This window comes from Globicephala melas, chromosome X (genome assembly GCF_963455315.2).
Source record: "Globicephala melas chromosome X, mGloMel1.2, whole genome shotgun sequence".
Taxonomy (NCBI): domain Eukaryota; kingdom Metazoa; phylum Chordata; class Mammalia; order Artiodactyla; family Delphinidae; genus Globicephala; species Globicephala melas.
In genome coordinates, this window is record NC_083335.1 from 23,954,344 (window position 1) to 23,973,357 (window position 19,014).

The 19,014-nt window shown below is 36.6% G+C and overlaps 1 protein-coding gene across 9 annotated transcripts in view; it reads left to right on the top strand.

The window, feature by feature from the left end:
* The window catches only part of THOC2 (THO complex subunit 2), a 103,533-nt gene that overhangs the window by 53,868 nt on the left and 30,651 nt on the right, over positions 1–19,014 (top strand). For 8 of the 9 annotated variants that reach the window (XM_030844917.2, XM_060291972.1, XM_030844919.2 and 5 more), the window contains 8 exons: positions 8,374–8,415; positions 8,853–8,983; positions 9,081–9,182; positions 13,477–13,561; positions 14,212–14,305; positions 14,709–14,789; positions 16,707–16,803; positions 18,840–18,957. In XM_030844917.2, the coding sequence (XP_030700777.1) occupies positions 8,374–8,415; positions 8,853–8,983; positions 9,081–9,182; positions 13,477–13,561; positions 14,212–14,305; positions 14,709–14,789; positions 16,707–16,803; positions 18,840–18,957 (750 nt within the window). Of the gene's footprint in view, positions 1–8,373; positions 8,416–8,852; positions 8,984–9,080; positions 9,183–13,476; positions 13,562–14,211; positions 14,318–14,708; positions 14,790–16,706; positions 16,804–18,839; positions 18,958–19,014 lie in introns of all 9 variants that reach the window. The other variant, XM_060291975.1, reaches the window with a different exon arrangement.

Sequence of the window (19,014 nt, forward strand, 5' to 3'; positions counted from 1 at the left end):
CTCTATTTTTGCAGAGGTAGAAGGGCAGAAGGGAAGCAGAAAAAGTTTATTTTGATCCCAGTGTGGGAAGAAATCTGTCTTCTCTCATTGCTAAGGTTGTGGTAGGAAAAGTGAATCTTTCCAGTGATCTGACTTAGAATTTTGGTTCATTGTTTTTACCCTAAAAACATTTCACTATAACAAATCATTATGTGTTTATAGGTTTAAAAGGCTTATGTTGCCTAGCTAGGAATTTAACACGAGTTTTTAAGATTGCTTCTAAAGGGGGAATATGACCTTAGTTCCAAATAATGTATTTACAATGAACAAATCTTTAACAAATCTCTCATTCATAAGCTTGAGGTTGCTTGTATATATAAATTATGCATATTAAAAAAATAGCTTATGTTAGATATCACTTAACAGAATAGTCTTTTCAGCCTATAGTTATTTGAAATCATTTATGTCTCTGATTGTGTGTGTGTATGTGTATGTGGTTATGTATTTCTGAAATTTGAGGTATGTAGTATAGGACTATCTAGTACAGTGAACCTCAAACTTTACATGCATCAGGATCACCTGGGGGTCTTCTTAAAATACAGATTGTTGGGCTCCACCCTCAGTTTCTGATTCAGTAGGTCTGGGTGGGACCCGAGAATTTGCATTTCTAACATGTTTCCAGGTGCTACTGATCCAAAGAGCAAACTTTAAGAACTGTTGTTCTAGTATATTAACCAATTTTGGTCCTTATTTCAGGCTTAAAAGAGGGAGGTGGCTCTATAGAATATTTCTATATGAATGCACACGTTTTGGTATCTTTAAAATTTTCTTTAATTATAAAGCACAGCTTTAACATGCTCACCTGACATACTTAAATGTTTTTGATAGCACCTACACACATAAAGATGAATTCCTTGGTGCTTTTTTGCATCCAGCTGATGTTAGTGGATTAAGTTGTTTCTGATAGTGATTACTAATATTGAGCTCTTACTCTGTGTCAGGCCCTATTTTAGTACCTTACATGCATCAGCTCATTTAATCTTTACCAAGCCTTTTGTGTTCTAGGTTAAGTAACTCGTCCCAGGTCACACAGCTAGTATGGGACAGATATGCGAGTTCAATCCAGGCAGTCTGGCTTCAGAGGCCAAGCTCAAAATCACCATGCCCTACTGCCTATACAAATGTAGTGTGTCTAAAATGGAAGAAATGATTGGTTGTCTAAATTTTTCAATTCTTGAAATTCCTTGCTATTTTAAATTATATCTGTATCAGTGGTGTTTTATTTTATCTCTGCAGTCTCTGTTTTCATCTCATTCTGTGTATCTCATATCCAAGCTTTTCTTGTCTTACTGAGTTCATAATATTTTTTTCTATGACAATATGCAGATACTTTTGGAGAATCTGTCTGTCCTCTGTGTTCTACTTTCTTCCAGACTTAAGTTCATTTGTCTTTTATATGATTTTTTTAGGCTATTTATGTTTCCATAGTAGCCACAGCATTTCTTTTCATCTTAATATGGACAACTTCTTTTTGATATAGTGTGAGTGAATCCTCACACCCTTCCTACCTTATTTATGACCAGTCCTTCTCCCCTCAAGCTACAGTTTGAGTATTGGGTTCTCTTTTCAATCTTTTCTGTAGTCTGGAATAGGGGAGTGAATAAGCTCAGTGAGGCTGAGTATAGCCCCCAGTTTAGGGAACCTCTGCTTTGTCTTCTGAGATCATGTTACCCATCCTATGCTAGGCATGCCCAACCAAGTGGGTATCCAACTCCCTTGGAGTTTGATTCTCTCATCCATCTGAGCACAGTTCCTTTGAGAGACAGCAAGCCTTAGTAGCCAGAATCCTGCTGGGCTTCTACTCACAAGGGTTTTTCCTCAGGCTACTTATTTACCTTGCAGGCCACATTGCCTAAAGGATTTTGTTGACTTACCTTCCTTGCTCGATACTTCTGGGGATTGGGTTAAGGTCAGGCGCCATACCACACTGTCTGTAGTTCAGAATCTTATGTGTGTTTGTGTGTGCATCACCTTGAAGTTAATAGCATAATTTCCTCTTTTTTTGCTTGGTTGGTGGTGAATTTGGGAGATTAAAAACAAATAGGAAGACGTACTTTGTTCATTGCATTAGGGATTGGGGGAGAGAAATTATGTGTTCATGCTTCACTCTGTCATCTTAATTCAGTTATCTCACTGTCTCTTTATATGGCTATTTCTTATGTTGGCCTTTGGTAAAGAGCCAAAGTGCACTAAATTGATTCACAGATAAAGCTTAGAGAAACCTAGAGTCAAAGGGTCAGGATATATACCTTAGATTGGGTACTAGATGATATTCGGAATAGTTGTGATTATGATAATTGTGGTAATGTGGAAGAATGTCCTTATTCTTTTTTTTTAATTAATTTATTTTTGGTTGTGTTGGGTCTTCGCTGCTGCGCGCGGGCTTTCTCTAGTTGTGGTGAGCAGGGGCTACTCTTGGTTGCGGTATGCGGGCTTCTCATTGCGGTAGCTTCTCCTGTTGCGGAGCATGGGCTCTAGGTGCACGGGCTTCAGTACTTGTGGCACGTGGGCTCTAGAGCACAGGCTCAGTAGTTGTGGCACACGGGCTTAGTTGCTCCAGGGCATGTGGGATCTTCCTGGACCACGGCTCGAACCCCTGCGTTGGCAGGCAGACTCTTAACCACTGCGCCACCAGGGAAGTCCCTGTCCTTATTCTTAGGAGATGCACACTGAATTTTTTTGAGATAAAGTATCATGTCTGCATTTTATTTGGTCAAGAAAAAAAGGCAAAATATTAATTGTTGAATCTACATGGTAGATATATAGGTGTTTATGGATAAGTATACTATCCATTCAACTTTTATGTAAACTTGAAATTTTTCATAATAAAAATTTGGGTTCCTAGGGAGAGAATGTACCTTAATACCATTGATCCTGAAACTCTAGTTTATGAACCAGCTACTTTAGAATTTTGACTTGATGTTTGTTGTTTTTTGTTAGCTATTAGGGGAGGGAGAGCCTGTGATCCTGCTTCAGTCCATTTATTTCTTTTCAAAATTGAAGATCTAACTTGGTTGTGTGGGTTAGAGCTCAAAATTAATATTCCTTTTGGATGAAGGTATGGGAGTCAGTCAAGTACAGTGAAATTACACCATACCTGTGCTTAGTTTATGTGAATGTGGCCAGACTTGTTCCATCAAAATACTGTGTGTATGTCTAGGAGCAAGGGTGAAATTGGAGAAATTTTTTTCTTTCATTTTGGTTCAGTTTCTCAGGTGTCTTAGAGAGTATCTCACCACATTCAGTTAGTCTAGTTTTTAAACTGTGTTTTCGTGTGACATGGCCCCCTAAATGCAAGCCAGTCACTTTATTTCATGTTCACATCTCGTGGTCACTTAGTGATTTCTCCTAATATTAGAGGGGAAAAACAGAGTCTTGAGTTGGACTTAAATGAAAGGTAATGTGTCTGTATACTTTATAGATGATATAAGGGATTTTTGTAGGGTAATTGTGAGTATATGTAATTTTTACTTTATGTGTTGACTTTGGAACCTACCTTGCCCACAGATTCTTCATTTAAGGCTGTCCCCCAAACAGAGTAATTAAAGCATTAGAAATTGATAATTAGGTGAACTAGTTTCATCAGGATGAGCTGCTAGCTACTTGCTAGTAATGTGACCTTAAGCTGGTCACTTTTCTAAGCCAGAGATTCGTGGTAATAATATTTGGCTTATCTAGCTCCTGGGGTTGCAATATGGATCAAATGAGATATGTCTAAACATGAATTAGATACTAATAATTAGGTATTCAATTTTAGTTAAAAAAATAGTCATGAATTTTTTAGATCATAATAAGTTATCACTTATGTAAGCTATCACTACACTAGCTTTTGATGATTTTTTAAAAAGCGTTAATAATATACTTTAATCTATTTCTGTCTTTAAATATAAGATGCCACTTTAAAGTAGCAGTTTCACTTCCCTCAAGAGTAGATTTGATTTTATGTAGGAATGCCTTTAGCTTCTTTACGTTGTAGTGATAGATGTTTTTTTCCCTCTCATTTTTGAAATTTGTTATAAATTAGTAACAAATCAAAGAATTTTTATCAAATAAAGGAAATTTTTGTTGCTGGGGTTTCATGAGTGAACTAGTCAAGGGTAGTATGGACACATATCTCTCCACTTTTTAAAAAAAAAACATCTTTATTGGAGTATAATTGCTTCACAATGCTGTGTTAGTTTCTGTTGTACAACAAAGTGAATCAGCCATATGCGTACATATATCCCCATATACCCTCCCTATCCCACCCTCTAGGTCGTCGAAAAGCACCGAGCTGATCTCCTTGTGCTGTGCTGCTGTTTCCCACTAGCTAGCTATCTTACATTTGGTAGTGTATATATGTCGATGCTACTCTCACTTCGCCCCAGCTTTCCCCTCCCCCCTGTGTCCTCAAGTCCGTTCTCTATGTGTATGTCTTTATTCCTGCCCTGCCACTGGGTTCATAAGTACCATTTTGGTTTTTTGTTTTTTTTTTAGATTTCATATATATGCGTTAGCATACGGTATTTGTTTTTCTCTTTCTGACTTCACTGTGTATGACAGACTCTAGGTCCATCCACCTCACTAGAGATAACTCAATTTTGTTTCTTTTTATAGCTGAGTAATATTCCATTGTATATATGTGCCACATCTTCTTTATCCATTCATCTGTTGATGGACATTTAGGTTGCTTCCATGACCTGGCTATTGTAAATGGGGCTGCAATGAACATTGTGGTACATGTCTCTTTTTGAATTATGGTTTTCTCTGGGTATATGCCCAGTAGTGGGACTGCTGGGTCATATGGTAGTTCTATTTTAGTTTTTTAAGGAATCTCCATACTGTTCTCCATAGTGGTCAGTTTACATTCCCACCAACAGTGCAGGAGGGTTCCCTTTTCACCACACTCTTTCCAGCATTTATTGTTTCTAGATTTTGTGATAATGGCCATTCTGACTGCTGTGAGGTGATACCTCATTGTAGTTTTGATATGCATTTTTCTAATAATTAGTGATGTTGAGCAGCTTTTCCTGTGCCTCTTGGCCATCTGTATGTCTTCTTTGGAGAAATGTCTATTTAGGTCTTCTGCCCGTTTTTTGATTGGGTTGTTTGTTTTTTTGATAATGAACTGCTTGTATATTTTAGAGATTAATCCTTTGTCCGTTGATTCATTTGCAGATATTTTCTGCCTTTCTGAGGATTGTCTTTTCATCTTGTTTGTAGTTTGCTTTGCAAAAGCGTTGAAGTTTCATTAGGTCCCATTTGTTTATTTTTGTTTCTATTTCCATTACTCTAGGAGGTGGATCAAAAAAGATCTTGCTGTGATTTATGTCAAAGAGTGTTCTTCCTATGTTTTCCTCTAAGAGTTTTAGAGTGTCCGGCCTTACATTTAGGTCTTTTTAATCCATTTTGAGTTTATTTTTGTGTATGGTGTTAGGGAGTGTTCTAATTTCATTCTTTTACATGTAGCTGTCCAGTTTTCCCAGCACCACTTATTGAAGAGACTGTCTTTTCTCCATTGTATATCCTTGCCTCCTTTGTCATAGATTAGTTGATCATAGGTGTGTGGGTTTATCTCTGGGCTTTCTAACCTGTTCCATTGATCTATATTTCTGTTTTTCTGTCAGTACCAGAGTGTCTTGATTACTGTAGCTTTGTAGTATAGTCTGAAGTCAGGGAGTCTGATTCCTCCAGCTCCATTTTTTTCCCTCAAGACTGCTTTGGCTAGGTTCCCATAACTTTTATCTTATAGGTTATATTTTCCTATTTCTAAGTTATTTTGATGGGTCTTATTTAGACCCTAACAAAAAGATTCTTCTATTAGAGTAGTTTTAAGACATAAATGCGTAGTTCTTAGCCTGTTATATGGCATGTAGTACTCAATGAATGATAGTTAATAAGGACGGTGACAATAATGCCATAATTTACTTAGATGTAGTCTAAGTCACAAATTTAAATATTTTTCATTTTTTTCCCTTTTCATTTTTTCCATGGATGTTGGTGGGGGGGATGGGGAACAGCAGATGAGGCTTCACTCGCTCGCCTGCTGCTCACCTCCTGCTGTGCGACCCAGTTCCTAACAGGCCACGGACCGGTACTGGTCCTCGGCCTGGGGCTTGGGGACCCCTGCTCTTGAAACATTTGAAACATTCATGGGTTAGAGGTACTAAAAATAGGACATTAGTAATAAAAAAGTAATTTATCTAGTTATATCTATGACTTACTCCAGCCTTTATTTCTCAACTCTCCAAAAGCCCCTTCTTGATGAACCTGCTTTTTTGGGGGGGAGGGCAGTGCTCAGTAGTGTTATGCAGCCCTGTCAGCTGCTCTGTTGTTACAGGGCAAGATTGGAACCTGCTTGGGGTCATTTATAGCTGATGGTCTGTGTAGACATAATTGTGAGTGCTCAATTTTATTCAAACTTAAAATTCAGTTCCTAACAGTACATTGGTAAGTGTAGTCTTGATCTTAAAGAGATCCTGAAAGATCTCTCTTTTCTAGATTCTTACTGACAGATTCTTACTGATTTTCTAGATTCTTACTGACAAGTAGCCTTGTCAGTTCCTCAAAGATAGGAACTCTCTACTGTTCATCTTTGAATTCCCAGTGCCTGGCACATAGTAAACAAATGAATGAATGTCTTTTGTCCCTCCCCATCCTTTCTTTCTTCAACTTCTGCCTGGCCATTCAATAAAACTTTTAGTATTCTATTGTGGGAATGGAGAGTTTTGTATGTGCTCTGAATTAAAAAGCAAATTAAGTTAAACTAAAAAGAAAGCATCAGGGGAGTGGAATGTGTAAAGAAAATCACTTTTACATGCATGTACATCTTGTTTTGTTGTTGTTGTTCGTCTTGGTTATAATTAGCCTTTGATAGAAACCTTTTCTTACTGCTCTTCTAGATAGTTTCCTTGTGCTTTCCATATTTCTTTCTCTCTTTCAAATTTTCCTGCTTGTGAAATCTAGAGAATTGACAAACAGACATTAGAAACTAATATAAGTATCTAGTAAGAGGAATTAGGACAGCTTAGTAACTAAGAAAATGTTTTATTTGTATGGAGGAAACTATTTATAGCTTTATTAGGTTAATTTGAATCATAGTATGCTAGCAAAGGAGTAGCGTAACTGCCTTTATCCCCAACACAATACCCTATAAACTGGATTCTTCCAATTATGACATACCGTTATTTCTGCCTCCCAGTGTACACACAGTATGCCACCAGAATTACCATCCCCTTCCAACAAAATAAAAGCAACTATATAGTTTGTTTTCTGCCAGGCCACTCCTTCATAACCTGACTCCTTATTTGCTGACCAGGATGTATGTTGACTTAATAATCGTTTCTGTGAAAGGGAACCATATCTTTTTAACCTGCCAGTTAAAAAAGTGTGATTCTGTATGTTTTCCCATCAAGGTAACATGGCCGTCCCTGAATTAGTCTTATGTGAAAATATTGCACAGAAGTTAGACTTCCCTGTAGTAACACCCATTAACTTACTCAAGCATGAAAACATACATGCACAAAATATCCTTATCTACCAATAAGGTATGTTAGCTGCATATTAGCTTTTCCCTTTCTCATACTTGGTATTGAGCTAAATACATTCCAGGAATCTAGATTGTCCTTGAGTATCAGTGCTTCACCTGTCCTTTTGGCCTTTGTGTACTCCCCCAACACTCCACCTGCCTATACACACACAAATGTTACTCACAATTTCATTTTGTATGTATAGACAGCATTGTCAAACATGGCACTTCAGCAGCCCACCTGCAAATCACTGATAAAATAATGACCCATGCTTTTTCATTCAGTCTGTCCAAGTTAGGAAGTGGTTTGGTCTTTGTCAGCAATGGTATTAATATTTTGGGCCTATTTCTTAGGGCTTAAGTGGTGGTGAATTAAAACATAGCTTTGGATTTCTTTGGGTTTAATTTTTGTTGTCGTTGCTTTAGTGTTAGATTTTACCAATTCTGAGGGGGAAAACTAGAACATCTCGAAGGAGAAATGCAAATGAATTATAACTAAATTGTGCTGGCTACAATTTTATAATAAATACTCAGATCAGTTTTAGGATGCTTTGGTTTGTGATAATGAGGTTGAGAAAAGAATTGGCTTATAAAACTGGCATTTAAAGTTCATGAATGTCACAAATTATTTGGAGGTTAGAAATGTAGATGAGAATTTAAAATGTTAATTGGTAATACTGACTGTATGTAAAATCTACATGTGTGTAACAAGTAACGAAATAATTCACAACTACGTGCAAGTTAATTTTTTTTCAAATTAGAAACGAAATTGTGACAGCATAATCTTAACCTTTTTGCATTTTATTTATAGTTTTTTTTAATTTTAGTTTCAGTCTGATGGAAGCAAACAAGAAGATAAAGAGAAGACGGTAAGAGACTAGAAAAATCCAATGTGTCTAATGTTTGTCTAGGTACAGCATACTGTAAATTTTACTGTGAACAAGCTTTAATCACCTATGTGAATAACTATTTTATACTTTACATGTTGAATGTAGCTTTTGGCATATCGTACAAAGTATCTTTTAAGATTGACAGCCTCCTGTTTTTGAGGATTACCATGTTGAGAAAGGAAAAGGGATAAAAAGTCCCTCATTCTTGCTACCCCTTTCCTTCCCTCACCTCATTTGCTTTCTTAGATGGAGAAACACAAATAACCATTGTGAAACGTACAGTGATAGTGTGGGGAATTAGATATGGTGTGTTATTAAATCAAGGAATGGCAATTTTTCCAAGGCTTACATAAATTTGTTGGGGGGGGTTAATATGCACCTCTTAACTGAAATAATTTTTCCTCCATTTTTCGTAGGAAGTTATCCTTAGCTGCTTGCTTAGCATTACTGACCAGGTATTACTTCCATCTCTTTCTTTGATGGACTGCAATGCTTGTATGTCTGAGGAACTGTGGGGAATGTTTAAAACATTTCCATATCAGCATAGGTAAATACATAATATTTTTGTATTTTTAGCTACTATTCTAGTGCACTAACCTCTAAGTGTTTAACTTTTCCTAATTCTTCATCTCATCATTTTCAAGATATCGTCTGTATGGCCAGTGGAAGAATGAAACTTACAACAGTCATCCACTTTTAGTAAAAGTTAAAGCTCAAACAATAGACAGAGCCAAATATATCATGAAGTAAGTTTTAATTTATTTTTCTTCTTAATATCTGGATCTGATTTACTGTCTTTCAGCCAGCTTATGTCTGAGCCTCAGTTTTGAGGAAGCCCAGGAGTATTTGCTAATGGTGTAGCTAATTATATACTACACATAGAGTGACTATCAATTTTTGTGGTTCTTAGCTCATTTTGACTACCATGTTAGTTTTTGTAGTTGTCATGTTTGCCCAGCTATAAAATCTGATAAAAATCCTCTTCAGGATGCATTATATTATAGGATGACGTGTTTTTTTTTTTAAAGGAGAGCATACTGTGTAGCCTTTGCTCAGTTTGCATAATACATTCGGTGGCTTGTACAAGGTAGTCAAAGTTCTAGGAATTTCTGTTGAAAGTTATAATAAAGATTTATTTTTTCTTTCTGGAAGATCTAGTAGAATCATGCAGAACTATCTCCTTAGGGAGTCAACTTTTGAAAAATTTCTAGTTTTTTCATTTGTGTGCTTTATTTTCATGTCATTAAAAACATAAGAGTGGGGCTTCCCTGGTGGCGCGGTGGTTGAGATTCCGCCTGCCGATGCAGGGGACACGAGTTCTTGCCCTGGTCCGGGAAGATCCCACATGCCGAGGAGCGGCTAGGCCCGTGAGCCATGGCTGCTGAGCCTGCACGTCCGGAGCCTGTGCTCCGCAACGGGAGAGGTCACAACAGTGAGAGGCCCGCGTACCGCAAAAAAAACCAAAACAAAACAAAAGAGTGATGTTAATCTATTGATACTTCCTGATAAACTGTTTGAAGTTTAATTATGAAAATTGTATACTTCAGATCAGTATTGGTTTAGATACTAATTACACTGCTGTATTGCAAGGGTTTTCAGCAAGGCTGTTCATTATCATTTCTTTTACATTTGTGCAGTTGTATGGTTATTCTAATTAGAAGTAGTACATTCACTGGTTTAACTAACAGTATGCAGTGACACTTTTTTTTTAAATAATAAATTTATTCATTTATTTATTTATGGCTGCGTTGGGTCTTCGTTGCTGTGCACGGGCTTTCTCTAGTTGCGGCGAGCAGGGGCTGCTCTTCGTTGTGGTGCACGGGCTTCTCATTGTGGTGGCTTCTCTTGTTGTGGAGCACAGGCTCTAGGCATGCGAGGTTCAGTAGTTGTGGCTCGCAGGCTCTAGAGCGCAGGGTCAGCAGTTGTGGCACACAGGCTTAGTTGCTCTGTGGCATGTGGAATCTTCCCAGACTAGGGCTCGAACCCATGTCCCCTGCATTGTCAGGCAGATTCTTAACCACTGTGCCACCAGGGAAGCCCCCAGTGATACTTTCTTTGCTGAGTGATATTGTCGTAAGTCACAGTCTACCAGGGAAACAGGTGTGTGCACAATCACAGTCTGGTTTAATAGATGCTGTTATACAATATGTATAAAGTTCTATGGGATGATAGAGAGGAGAATGAATATTTCACCCCTTGGAAGTTGGGGAAGGCATGGAAAGAGATGATATTAGAACTGGTCCTTCCAAAAGAGTTCTAGGCTTAAAAATTCCCCAAGTAGAGTTTCTAGCTTAACAACAACGAATATTTTTGAAGCCATTACTATGTGTGGTGGGCGCTGAACTAAGTGCTTTATATGGATTATTTAATGATACATTAAATTTTTTTTGATAAATTTATTTAATTTTGGCTGTGTTGGGTCTTCGTTGCAGCACGCGGGCTTTCTCTAGTTGCGGCGAGCAGGGGCTATTCTTCATTGCAGTGCTGTGGCTTCTCTCGTCGTGGAGCACGGGCTCCAGGTGCACGGGCTCAGTAGTTGTGGCTCACGGGCTCTAGAGCACAGGCTCAGTAGTTGTGGCGCACGGGCTTAGTTGCTCCGAGGCATGTGGGATCTTCCTGGACCAGGGATCAAACCCGTGTCCCCTGCATTGACAGGCGTATTCTCAACCACTGCACCACCAGGGAAGCCCCGATACATTAAATATTGAATCTGTCTCTTCCACTCTCTACCACCACTAACTTAGTTCTTTTATCTGGAGTGTTATAGTGCCTTGTATTATTCTCTTTCTTCAAAATCCTTTGGTGACTAAGCATTGCCTGCAGGTTTTATGTCAGACTTTATGGCTTGCTGATACAAGAGAACCTTCATGATCTGTCTCTCCCTATTTCCATCCTCATTTCCCGCCAATTCTACCTCTAGCTGTACTGAGCCCACTTATGTTTCCCTGAGTGTGCTATGGTCTCCTTTTCCTTTGCATATAATTTTTTGTTTCTTTTGTTTGTACAGGTTTTCCCTTACCTCTTTTTCCTCTCTCCATCTGGTGACCTCATCATTGGACAGTGGGCTCCAGTGTCACCTCTGTGAAGCCTTCCCTTGCACATACCACCAAGCACAATTGATTGTTCTTTATTTGTGCTACCACTATGTCATATGCATATAACTACTATCATACCGCTTATGTATATTGCTATGATTATTTTTCTTTTTAAAGTTATCTAATTTTTTGACTATTTTATATATTCACACGGTTTAAATTGTAGTAGATATGAAAAGGTAGACAGTAAAAAGTCTCTCACCCTGTCCACTCAGTTCTCCCAAGGGAAAAAAAAAGCGGTCACTGTTTAGTTTCTTATTTATCATTCCGGCTATTTTTATGTATATGCAAGTGAATACAAATATATTATTCCCTCCCTTTTTATACTATTGATAGCATATAATAAGTACTGTTCTATAAGTTGCTCTATTTGTTTAAGAATATAAAAATTTTAAAAGTGGTTTTAAATCTACCTCCCCAGCTGGACTGAGCTTGAGAGCAGGTGCTGTTACTCATCCTTGTATTCCTGGTGCTTAGCACTTTGCCTGTCACAGAAGACGTTAATATGAATTAATGAATAAGTAAATTAATACAAATGTTTATCACAGAAGAATATGTGCAGAATTTTTAATGTACTCGGATTTTTGTTATATTTGTAAGCTCAGCTATTTCACCAGCCTTGAATAATATGATTTTGATATTGATTGAACTTTTTAAGTTGAGAATGGAATGTATTAATTTATTGCTTGGGAATTTCACAAGTTTTGATTACTGTTTAAAACATGAATTTTCTATAGGGCATCCAGTAATTCATGCCACAAATGTTCATTGATTGTGTTCCATATGCCAAGCACCATGGTTGCTTGAGAGGAGGACATAATCAAGAGAATATTCCTTTTATTTATTTTTTTTGGTGTTGGGGGAGAGGAAGCAGAAGGGAATGGGATAAAAAATATGGAAAGGAAGGGTTGGCTTTGGCAAGTAGGAGGGCTTGCCTGAAATAGTAGGGTTAGAAGTAAGGGCAGGTGGTGGTAGAACTTTATTTGTGCTTCAAATAAAGCTTCAAAGTAGAACAGAGTATAGCCAAAGTTTAAAACTGATGGGTCTCTCTTTTCCGTGGGACAAAAAGAAACTGGGCCATGCAGAATGGGAAAGGGAAGCAGTTGTTGATGAAATAATTTTGATTATTGGATCAGTTTTGTCATAAGTTTCTTAAGATAATTATATCAAGTTTGTCACTTCCAGAATGGTCACATTCCTTGAATTGTCAACTAAATTCATTATTTGCTTCATTACATTTTCACTCTAGAAAGCTTCCTGTCACTTGTTAGTTTTTCAGGTTTCTAGATTTATTATGTAGTAATTTCATCAGAAGAGTTTAAGATCCTGTGTAATAATTGTTTTGAATTTGTAAGCATTTCGTAGATATAAATTTCCAAAATGTTAGTAAAAGAATACTGAGTAGAGGGAGAATTAAAGAGGAAGGACAAGAGTAGAATTGATTTTTCAAGAATTGTTTACTTTGAATATGAAAACCAGAGAACTTCTTGTATCAAGGAGTGAGTGCAGCATTAGCTGTTACTCTGTTAGGGTCACTGACACAGATGGCATGAGGCATTTCAAAGTATTACACCAAATTTGATATCTTAATCCCTAAAGTGATAATGAGCCCTTCTAAATCTAAAATAATTATTCTCTGTAAGAAGAGTTTTATGTACTTGTAGAGTACGTTAAGAGTTTTAATGCTTATTAGACTATTACTATAAAATGAACATGTGTATATTGTAAATGTTAAGCATTAATACAAAATTTTAATACCCTCTTGGAGAATGCCTAATCAAAATAGCCCAAGTCCTGTAGTAAAGCATATGATGAGGGTGGTTGTTTACATGGATCCATTTTGGATATTTGGGAAATAAAATTTTTTTCATGATGTAACAAAGCTACCAACATTAAAAGGGAAATTACTTAAGATGATCCCTGCCACCTTTTTCTCCCCTTGTAGGCGTCTAACCAAGGAAAATGTGAAGCCTTCTGGAAGACAAATTGGGAAGTTGAGCCACAGCAATCCAACCATTTTGTTTGATTATGTATGTTTTGAGGTTAATACTATTTTCAGGGATTTTTCTTTTTGTAGTCTTTAAATCAGCACAAGTGGAAATAGAATGATGTAGTTTAAAAATGTTTGATAGTTTTAGGGGACAAAAACTTTAGCAAATGAAACATTGTATGGTTATTCTAAAAACAAAATTTAGTATGTAATATGTTTAACACATTGATCTACTTTTCTAACAATAAGTGACAGTGCTACTGTTATTAAACAGACTGACATTGTCTTGTGTACCACATTTTGAGTTATAAAAACATTAATAAAGTGATGCATTATTTGTTGATTTTAGTTTTTAGAAACATTTGAACAGCATTTCATTGTGATTCAGATGTAACACTTTCATGTTTAGAAAGAGATTTCTAAAACACATTTGACATAAGTCTAGCCTCTATAATTCCAAAATTCAAGTTTGGATGCCCTGGAATTATTTCCTAATTGGAAATTGTAGCCTAAGAAAATATTTTCTAAGGAAATGATAGAATAGTAGGTTTTATATAAATACACAATGGAAGGAAACTAATTTTAAGCATTATTTCTTTTGAAAAAAAAGTGTAGCCATTATTTAGTTAGCACGGTAAAAGTTCTCTTTTGATTAGTCAATGCCTTTTATTCTTTGTTGCTGTCTTCCAGATCTTGTCACAAATACAGAAGTATGATAACTTAATAACACCTGTAGTAGATTCATTGAAATACCTCACTTCGTTGAATTATGACGTCTTGGCCTGTATCCTTTCAGGTGAAGTAATAACATAGATTTCACGTTTCATAGATCTTAGTGGTGAATGTTTTATTTTCATTCTAAGTTCCTTTAGCAACCATCTGAGGTTGATTCAGTTGGCTGATCGAGAGGTTGACCAGTTGGGAGTTTGTGTGTGTGTCTGTGTTGTATACTGAGAAAGACAATGTTAAGATTACTAAATATCTTTGATATAGTTAGAATCTGCTTGCTGAAAGCTGGGAAAGAGGCTAAAAAAGAAAAGTTGGTACTACAGTGAGTGTATTTTTCCATAATTGGTAATAAATTGGAGCTAACAATTTATTTTCCAAGGGGTGGCTTTTTGTTGTTGTTGTTTTAGCGGTCTTTGTTAGGGATGTGGTGACAAAATTTTTTCTTAATTATATGAAAGATTGTATTATTGAAGCTTTAGCTAATCCAGAAAAGGAGAGAATGAAACATGACGACACAACCATCTCAAGCTGGCTTCAGAGTAAGTATTTTTATTTTTCCAAGGATGAAATTTCCATCTTTTGTCATTGCTATGCTATGTATTCTGTTACCTATGCTAAGAGCCTATTTGTCAAGTGCTCTTGAGAATATCTAGCCACTCAACTTGTTCTACAGAGGGTCCATGTCCTTGGCTGTGTAAGGAGGTTCATATGGTACTTAATTCATTTTCTAACTCAAGAGGCCAGTATTGGCTGTGATAGCATTTGGGCAAGCATTACTGGGGAGATGAAAGTTCCCATCCATTCTATTACTTTAGAAGAATTAATCTTTTTTTTTAAGATTTTTTTCTTGATGTGGACCAATTTTAAAGTCTTTATTGAATTTGTTACAATATTGCTTCTGTTTTATGTTTTGGTTTTTTGGCTGTGAGGCATGTGGGCTCTTAGCTCTCCAACCAGGGATCGAACCTGCACCCCCTACATTTGAAGGTGAAGTCTTAACCAGTGGACTGCCAGGGAAGTCCCTAGAAGAATTAATCTTAAGGGAACTATTCTCCCTTCTCTCCTTTCCATCCTGAGGTTCCAGTCACCTTAAAAGAACAAAAACTTGGTTGTTTAACAAAAAGCCCTAGCCTTGTTTTTTTTCCTTGTACCTTTGATTTCTAGCAGCCAGTTACATTTTCTTTCAACCTGTTGTGTCTCTGATAGCTGAATCTTGCAGTAGCTTCCCATTGCTCTTTGAAGTCTGCAATCTGTAATAAATCATACAAGTAAGTTCTTTTGGGATCAGGTCCTTTCTATACTAGCCTCATCTTTTGCCCCTCCCTAATATTCTAGGTTCCGTTAATGCTGAACTTCTTGCACTTTCTTTTGCACATGTTATTCCCTCTTCTTGGGGTACCCTTGGGATACCCTTCTATGCCCACTCATCTCTTCCAACACATTTTCTACTTATTCATTAGATTTTAGCTTAGAGGTCACTTTCTTTGGAAAGCTTTCCCTGTTAACAACCCAAAAGTCAGAATAAGGTGCCCCTCTTCTGTACTTCTATGGAACTTTTTATTCATCATAGTTATTTTAGTTTAGTTTTCTATATCTCTCTGGACTGTAAGTTCCTTGAGGGCAGGACCTGTGTTTTGTCCATTGTCCTTTAGGTGCTCAGCAAATAATTCTTGAAAAGGCTGCAGATCACTTGACTTTACTGGGGTCTCCTCCTCTTTTTTTTTTTTTTAAAAAGGCCACGCCGTGCTGCATGCAGGATCTTGGTTTCCTGACCAGGGATTGAACCCATGCCCCCTGCATTGGGCGTGCCAAGTCTTAACAATTGGATGGCCAGGGAAGTCCCTCCTGCTCTTGTCTTGAGTGGGGTTTTCTCCCTACTAATGTGATAAGGACTCTTGGCTAAAATTGGTCTTTTGATTGCCTCTTGGTCTGGCAATGTTTCCTTGCCCCTCCACAACTAGTGGCATGTTCCTAGATAAAATGAGATTTTTTTGTGTGACTCAGACATTTGAGGGGCAGGTGTTTTGTTGATCATTCAAGTTTACTGAGTTATCTGCAAGATTTTGTTGTGGCCTAATTAACGTCACAAGTTATGGAATCAGGCCGTATAAGTTTGAATCACTGTTCTACCTCATACCAACTGTGTGTCCATGAGCAAGTTACGTGACCTGTCTGTTCGGAATTTCCCTCATCGATAGGTTTATACCAACCTGAGATAATTACTGCAAAGGTTAAATGAGATAATTACATAAAGAGCTTAATAGACTGCTTGGCATATGTATGGTCAATAAATATTAGCTATTATTAATTATAAAATTCTGTTCAGTGGCATCAGCAATACAATTTTTCCCACCTCATTTTGTTTGGGAAATTTCGTTGAAATAACACTTAATATTGTGCTTTTTGTTTTATGAACTGTTTTTTAAAAAGCCCTATTCCTTTTTTATCTCATATAGGTCTGGCTAGTTTCTGTGGTGCAGTTTTTCGTAAATATCCAATTGATCTTGCTGGTCTTCTTCAATATGTGGCTAATCAGCTAAAGGCAGGCAAAAGGTATTCATAGCAAATTATATGTAAATGAAATTCAGTAATTAGAGTACTTCTGCCGGTATTGGGATACTGACATTACTATTATGTTGAAAAACTGTTTGTTGGTTGTAGGCTTAAGAAAATAATTGCTCACTTATTTATATGGAATTCTTTAATTAAAAGAAATAACTTAAAATATGCAGAAAGAAATGTAATATTTGGCTATATGTGTAACTCATTAAAGTAACTAACTCACTTTGACTACCAGTTAGGCTTTTGAATAAATGGTTGATATGGTATATTGTAAATCCTCTTATGGCAAAACTCATTGCACTATTGATTATGCTACTGGACAGTAATTGGCCTTTACATTGAACATTTGGTAGGAATGTGTTTATTTTGAGGGTATATATAGTATCTTTAAAACACAACTATTTTTTGAATTTAAACTTCAGAGATAGGTAACACTAATGCACCTTTTGGACATTGTCTTCTTTTCTTTATAAATACTGAGTTTTATTATTTTATTCTGGACCAATATCAGTGCTTAGAGTTTGAATTGGAATGTATATTAAACCCCATCAGCAATAGACTGACTAGACTCAAAAGAACTGGAAATGGTTTTCAAAAGCTTTCTGGTAGAAAGCAAACAGAAATCTGTAAAGCTATCTGGTGCTCCAAACAAGTATTACCTAAGTAATTCTTGACAGATTATTTTGGTTTAGGGAAAGCTTAAAAAAAATTAGGTTTGGGATTTAATCCGCATATATCACTTGCTTTATACTCCTCTATTGGCCATTCGTATACATTTTACTCTTCTGTGTCTGTATAGGCCAGGAAAACATCACATTACTTTTAAATCTCTAGTTCAGTTTTCTGTACTGTGATATAGTTTTTGTGACCATCTAATGAAAAGATTGTTTAAAGGAAAAACAAAATATTTCATTGGTACTTGTTGCATACTTATTTGAAGAGGGCCCTCTTGTTTTCAAAAACTATGTTTAGAGAAGCGAGGCAAGTTGAGAGAGTAAGCACTTAATAAGAATCTTAGAAAACTGTTCCTTTGTCTATTAACTTGTGTCTTGGGTATACCTAGCTTTACCTTTCTTTGGAAAAACATCTGTATTTGTTCTGTAGGAAAGAATGTTTTTCCTTATCTTCATTACTTAACAAAGTAAGGAAGATCTTGGAAGTCATAAGGTGTTATTTCCATTGACAGTCCTAAACTTTGAGAATTCAAATGAATAACTGTTGGCACAGTAATAAATATGTGTAAGGCAGGCCACTAAACTGTCATCTTAGGCTCAAATATCACAACTTGGAATTTGCATTTCCTTCCTTTTTTCTTTTCTCCTCTCCCTCCCTCCATTCCTCCTAAGTGTGTGTGATTGTTTAAAGAGATGGCTCTATACTATCAAAAAATATATATTGAGCATCCTGTACTGGAGGATAAAAAAAAAATGTTATGAAGGGCATTATTGGGTTGGCTGCTAAAAATGAAATATGACCGTATATTAGATAAAAGTATTGCATCAGTGTTAGGTTTACTAAAGTTGATAACTATTGCTGTGGTTATGTAAGAGAATAGCGATAGTCTTAGGAAACACATTAGCAATTTTAGGGGTAATTAGGAATTTTAGGTACCTCTAAAATGATGTTACTTACTAGATAAGTTACTCTCACATAGTTCAAGAAAATTGTGAGAGAGAGAGAGAGAGAGTGTGTGTGTGTGTGTGTGTGAGAGAGAGAGAGAGAGAGAGAGAGAGAGAAGATGGGGGAGAGAGAGAGAAAGCAGAAATGATAAAGTGAACGGGATGTTCACAATGTTAATAACAGGTGAAGTAGGGATAAAGGCTATGTGGGTGTGCTTTGTACTGTTCTTATCTTTGTATCCTATCTGTAAGTTTGAAATTACTTCCAAGTAAAAAGTTAAACATACTACATGCCCCAAATATTTATATACAAATAATTTAGGGATTCTTAGTATATTAATTACAATTCATTTTTACTTTTATGTTTGAAGTTTCAACTATAGACTATTTCTTATTTTTCCTAAATAGTTTTGACCTGCTTATATTGAAAGAAGTGGTACAAAAAATGGCAGGAATAGAAATTACAGAAGAAATGACAATGGAGCAACTAGAGGCCATGACTGGTGGAGAGCAACTAAAAGCTGAGGTGAGAATTGCTCTTTTTGTTTAGTGACTCAAAATTCAAAATGTATGCATGCTCCCT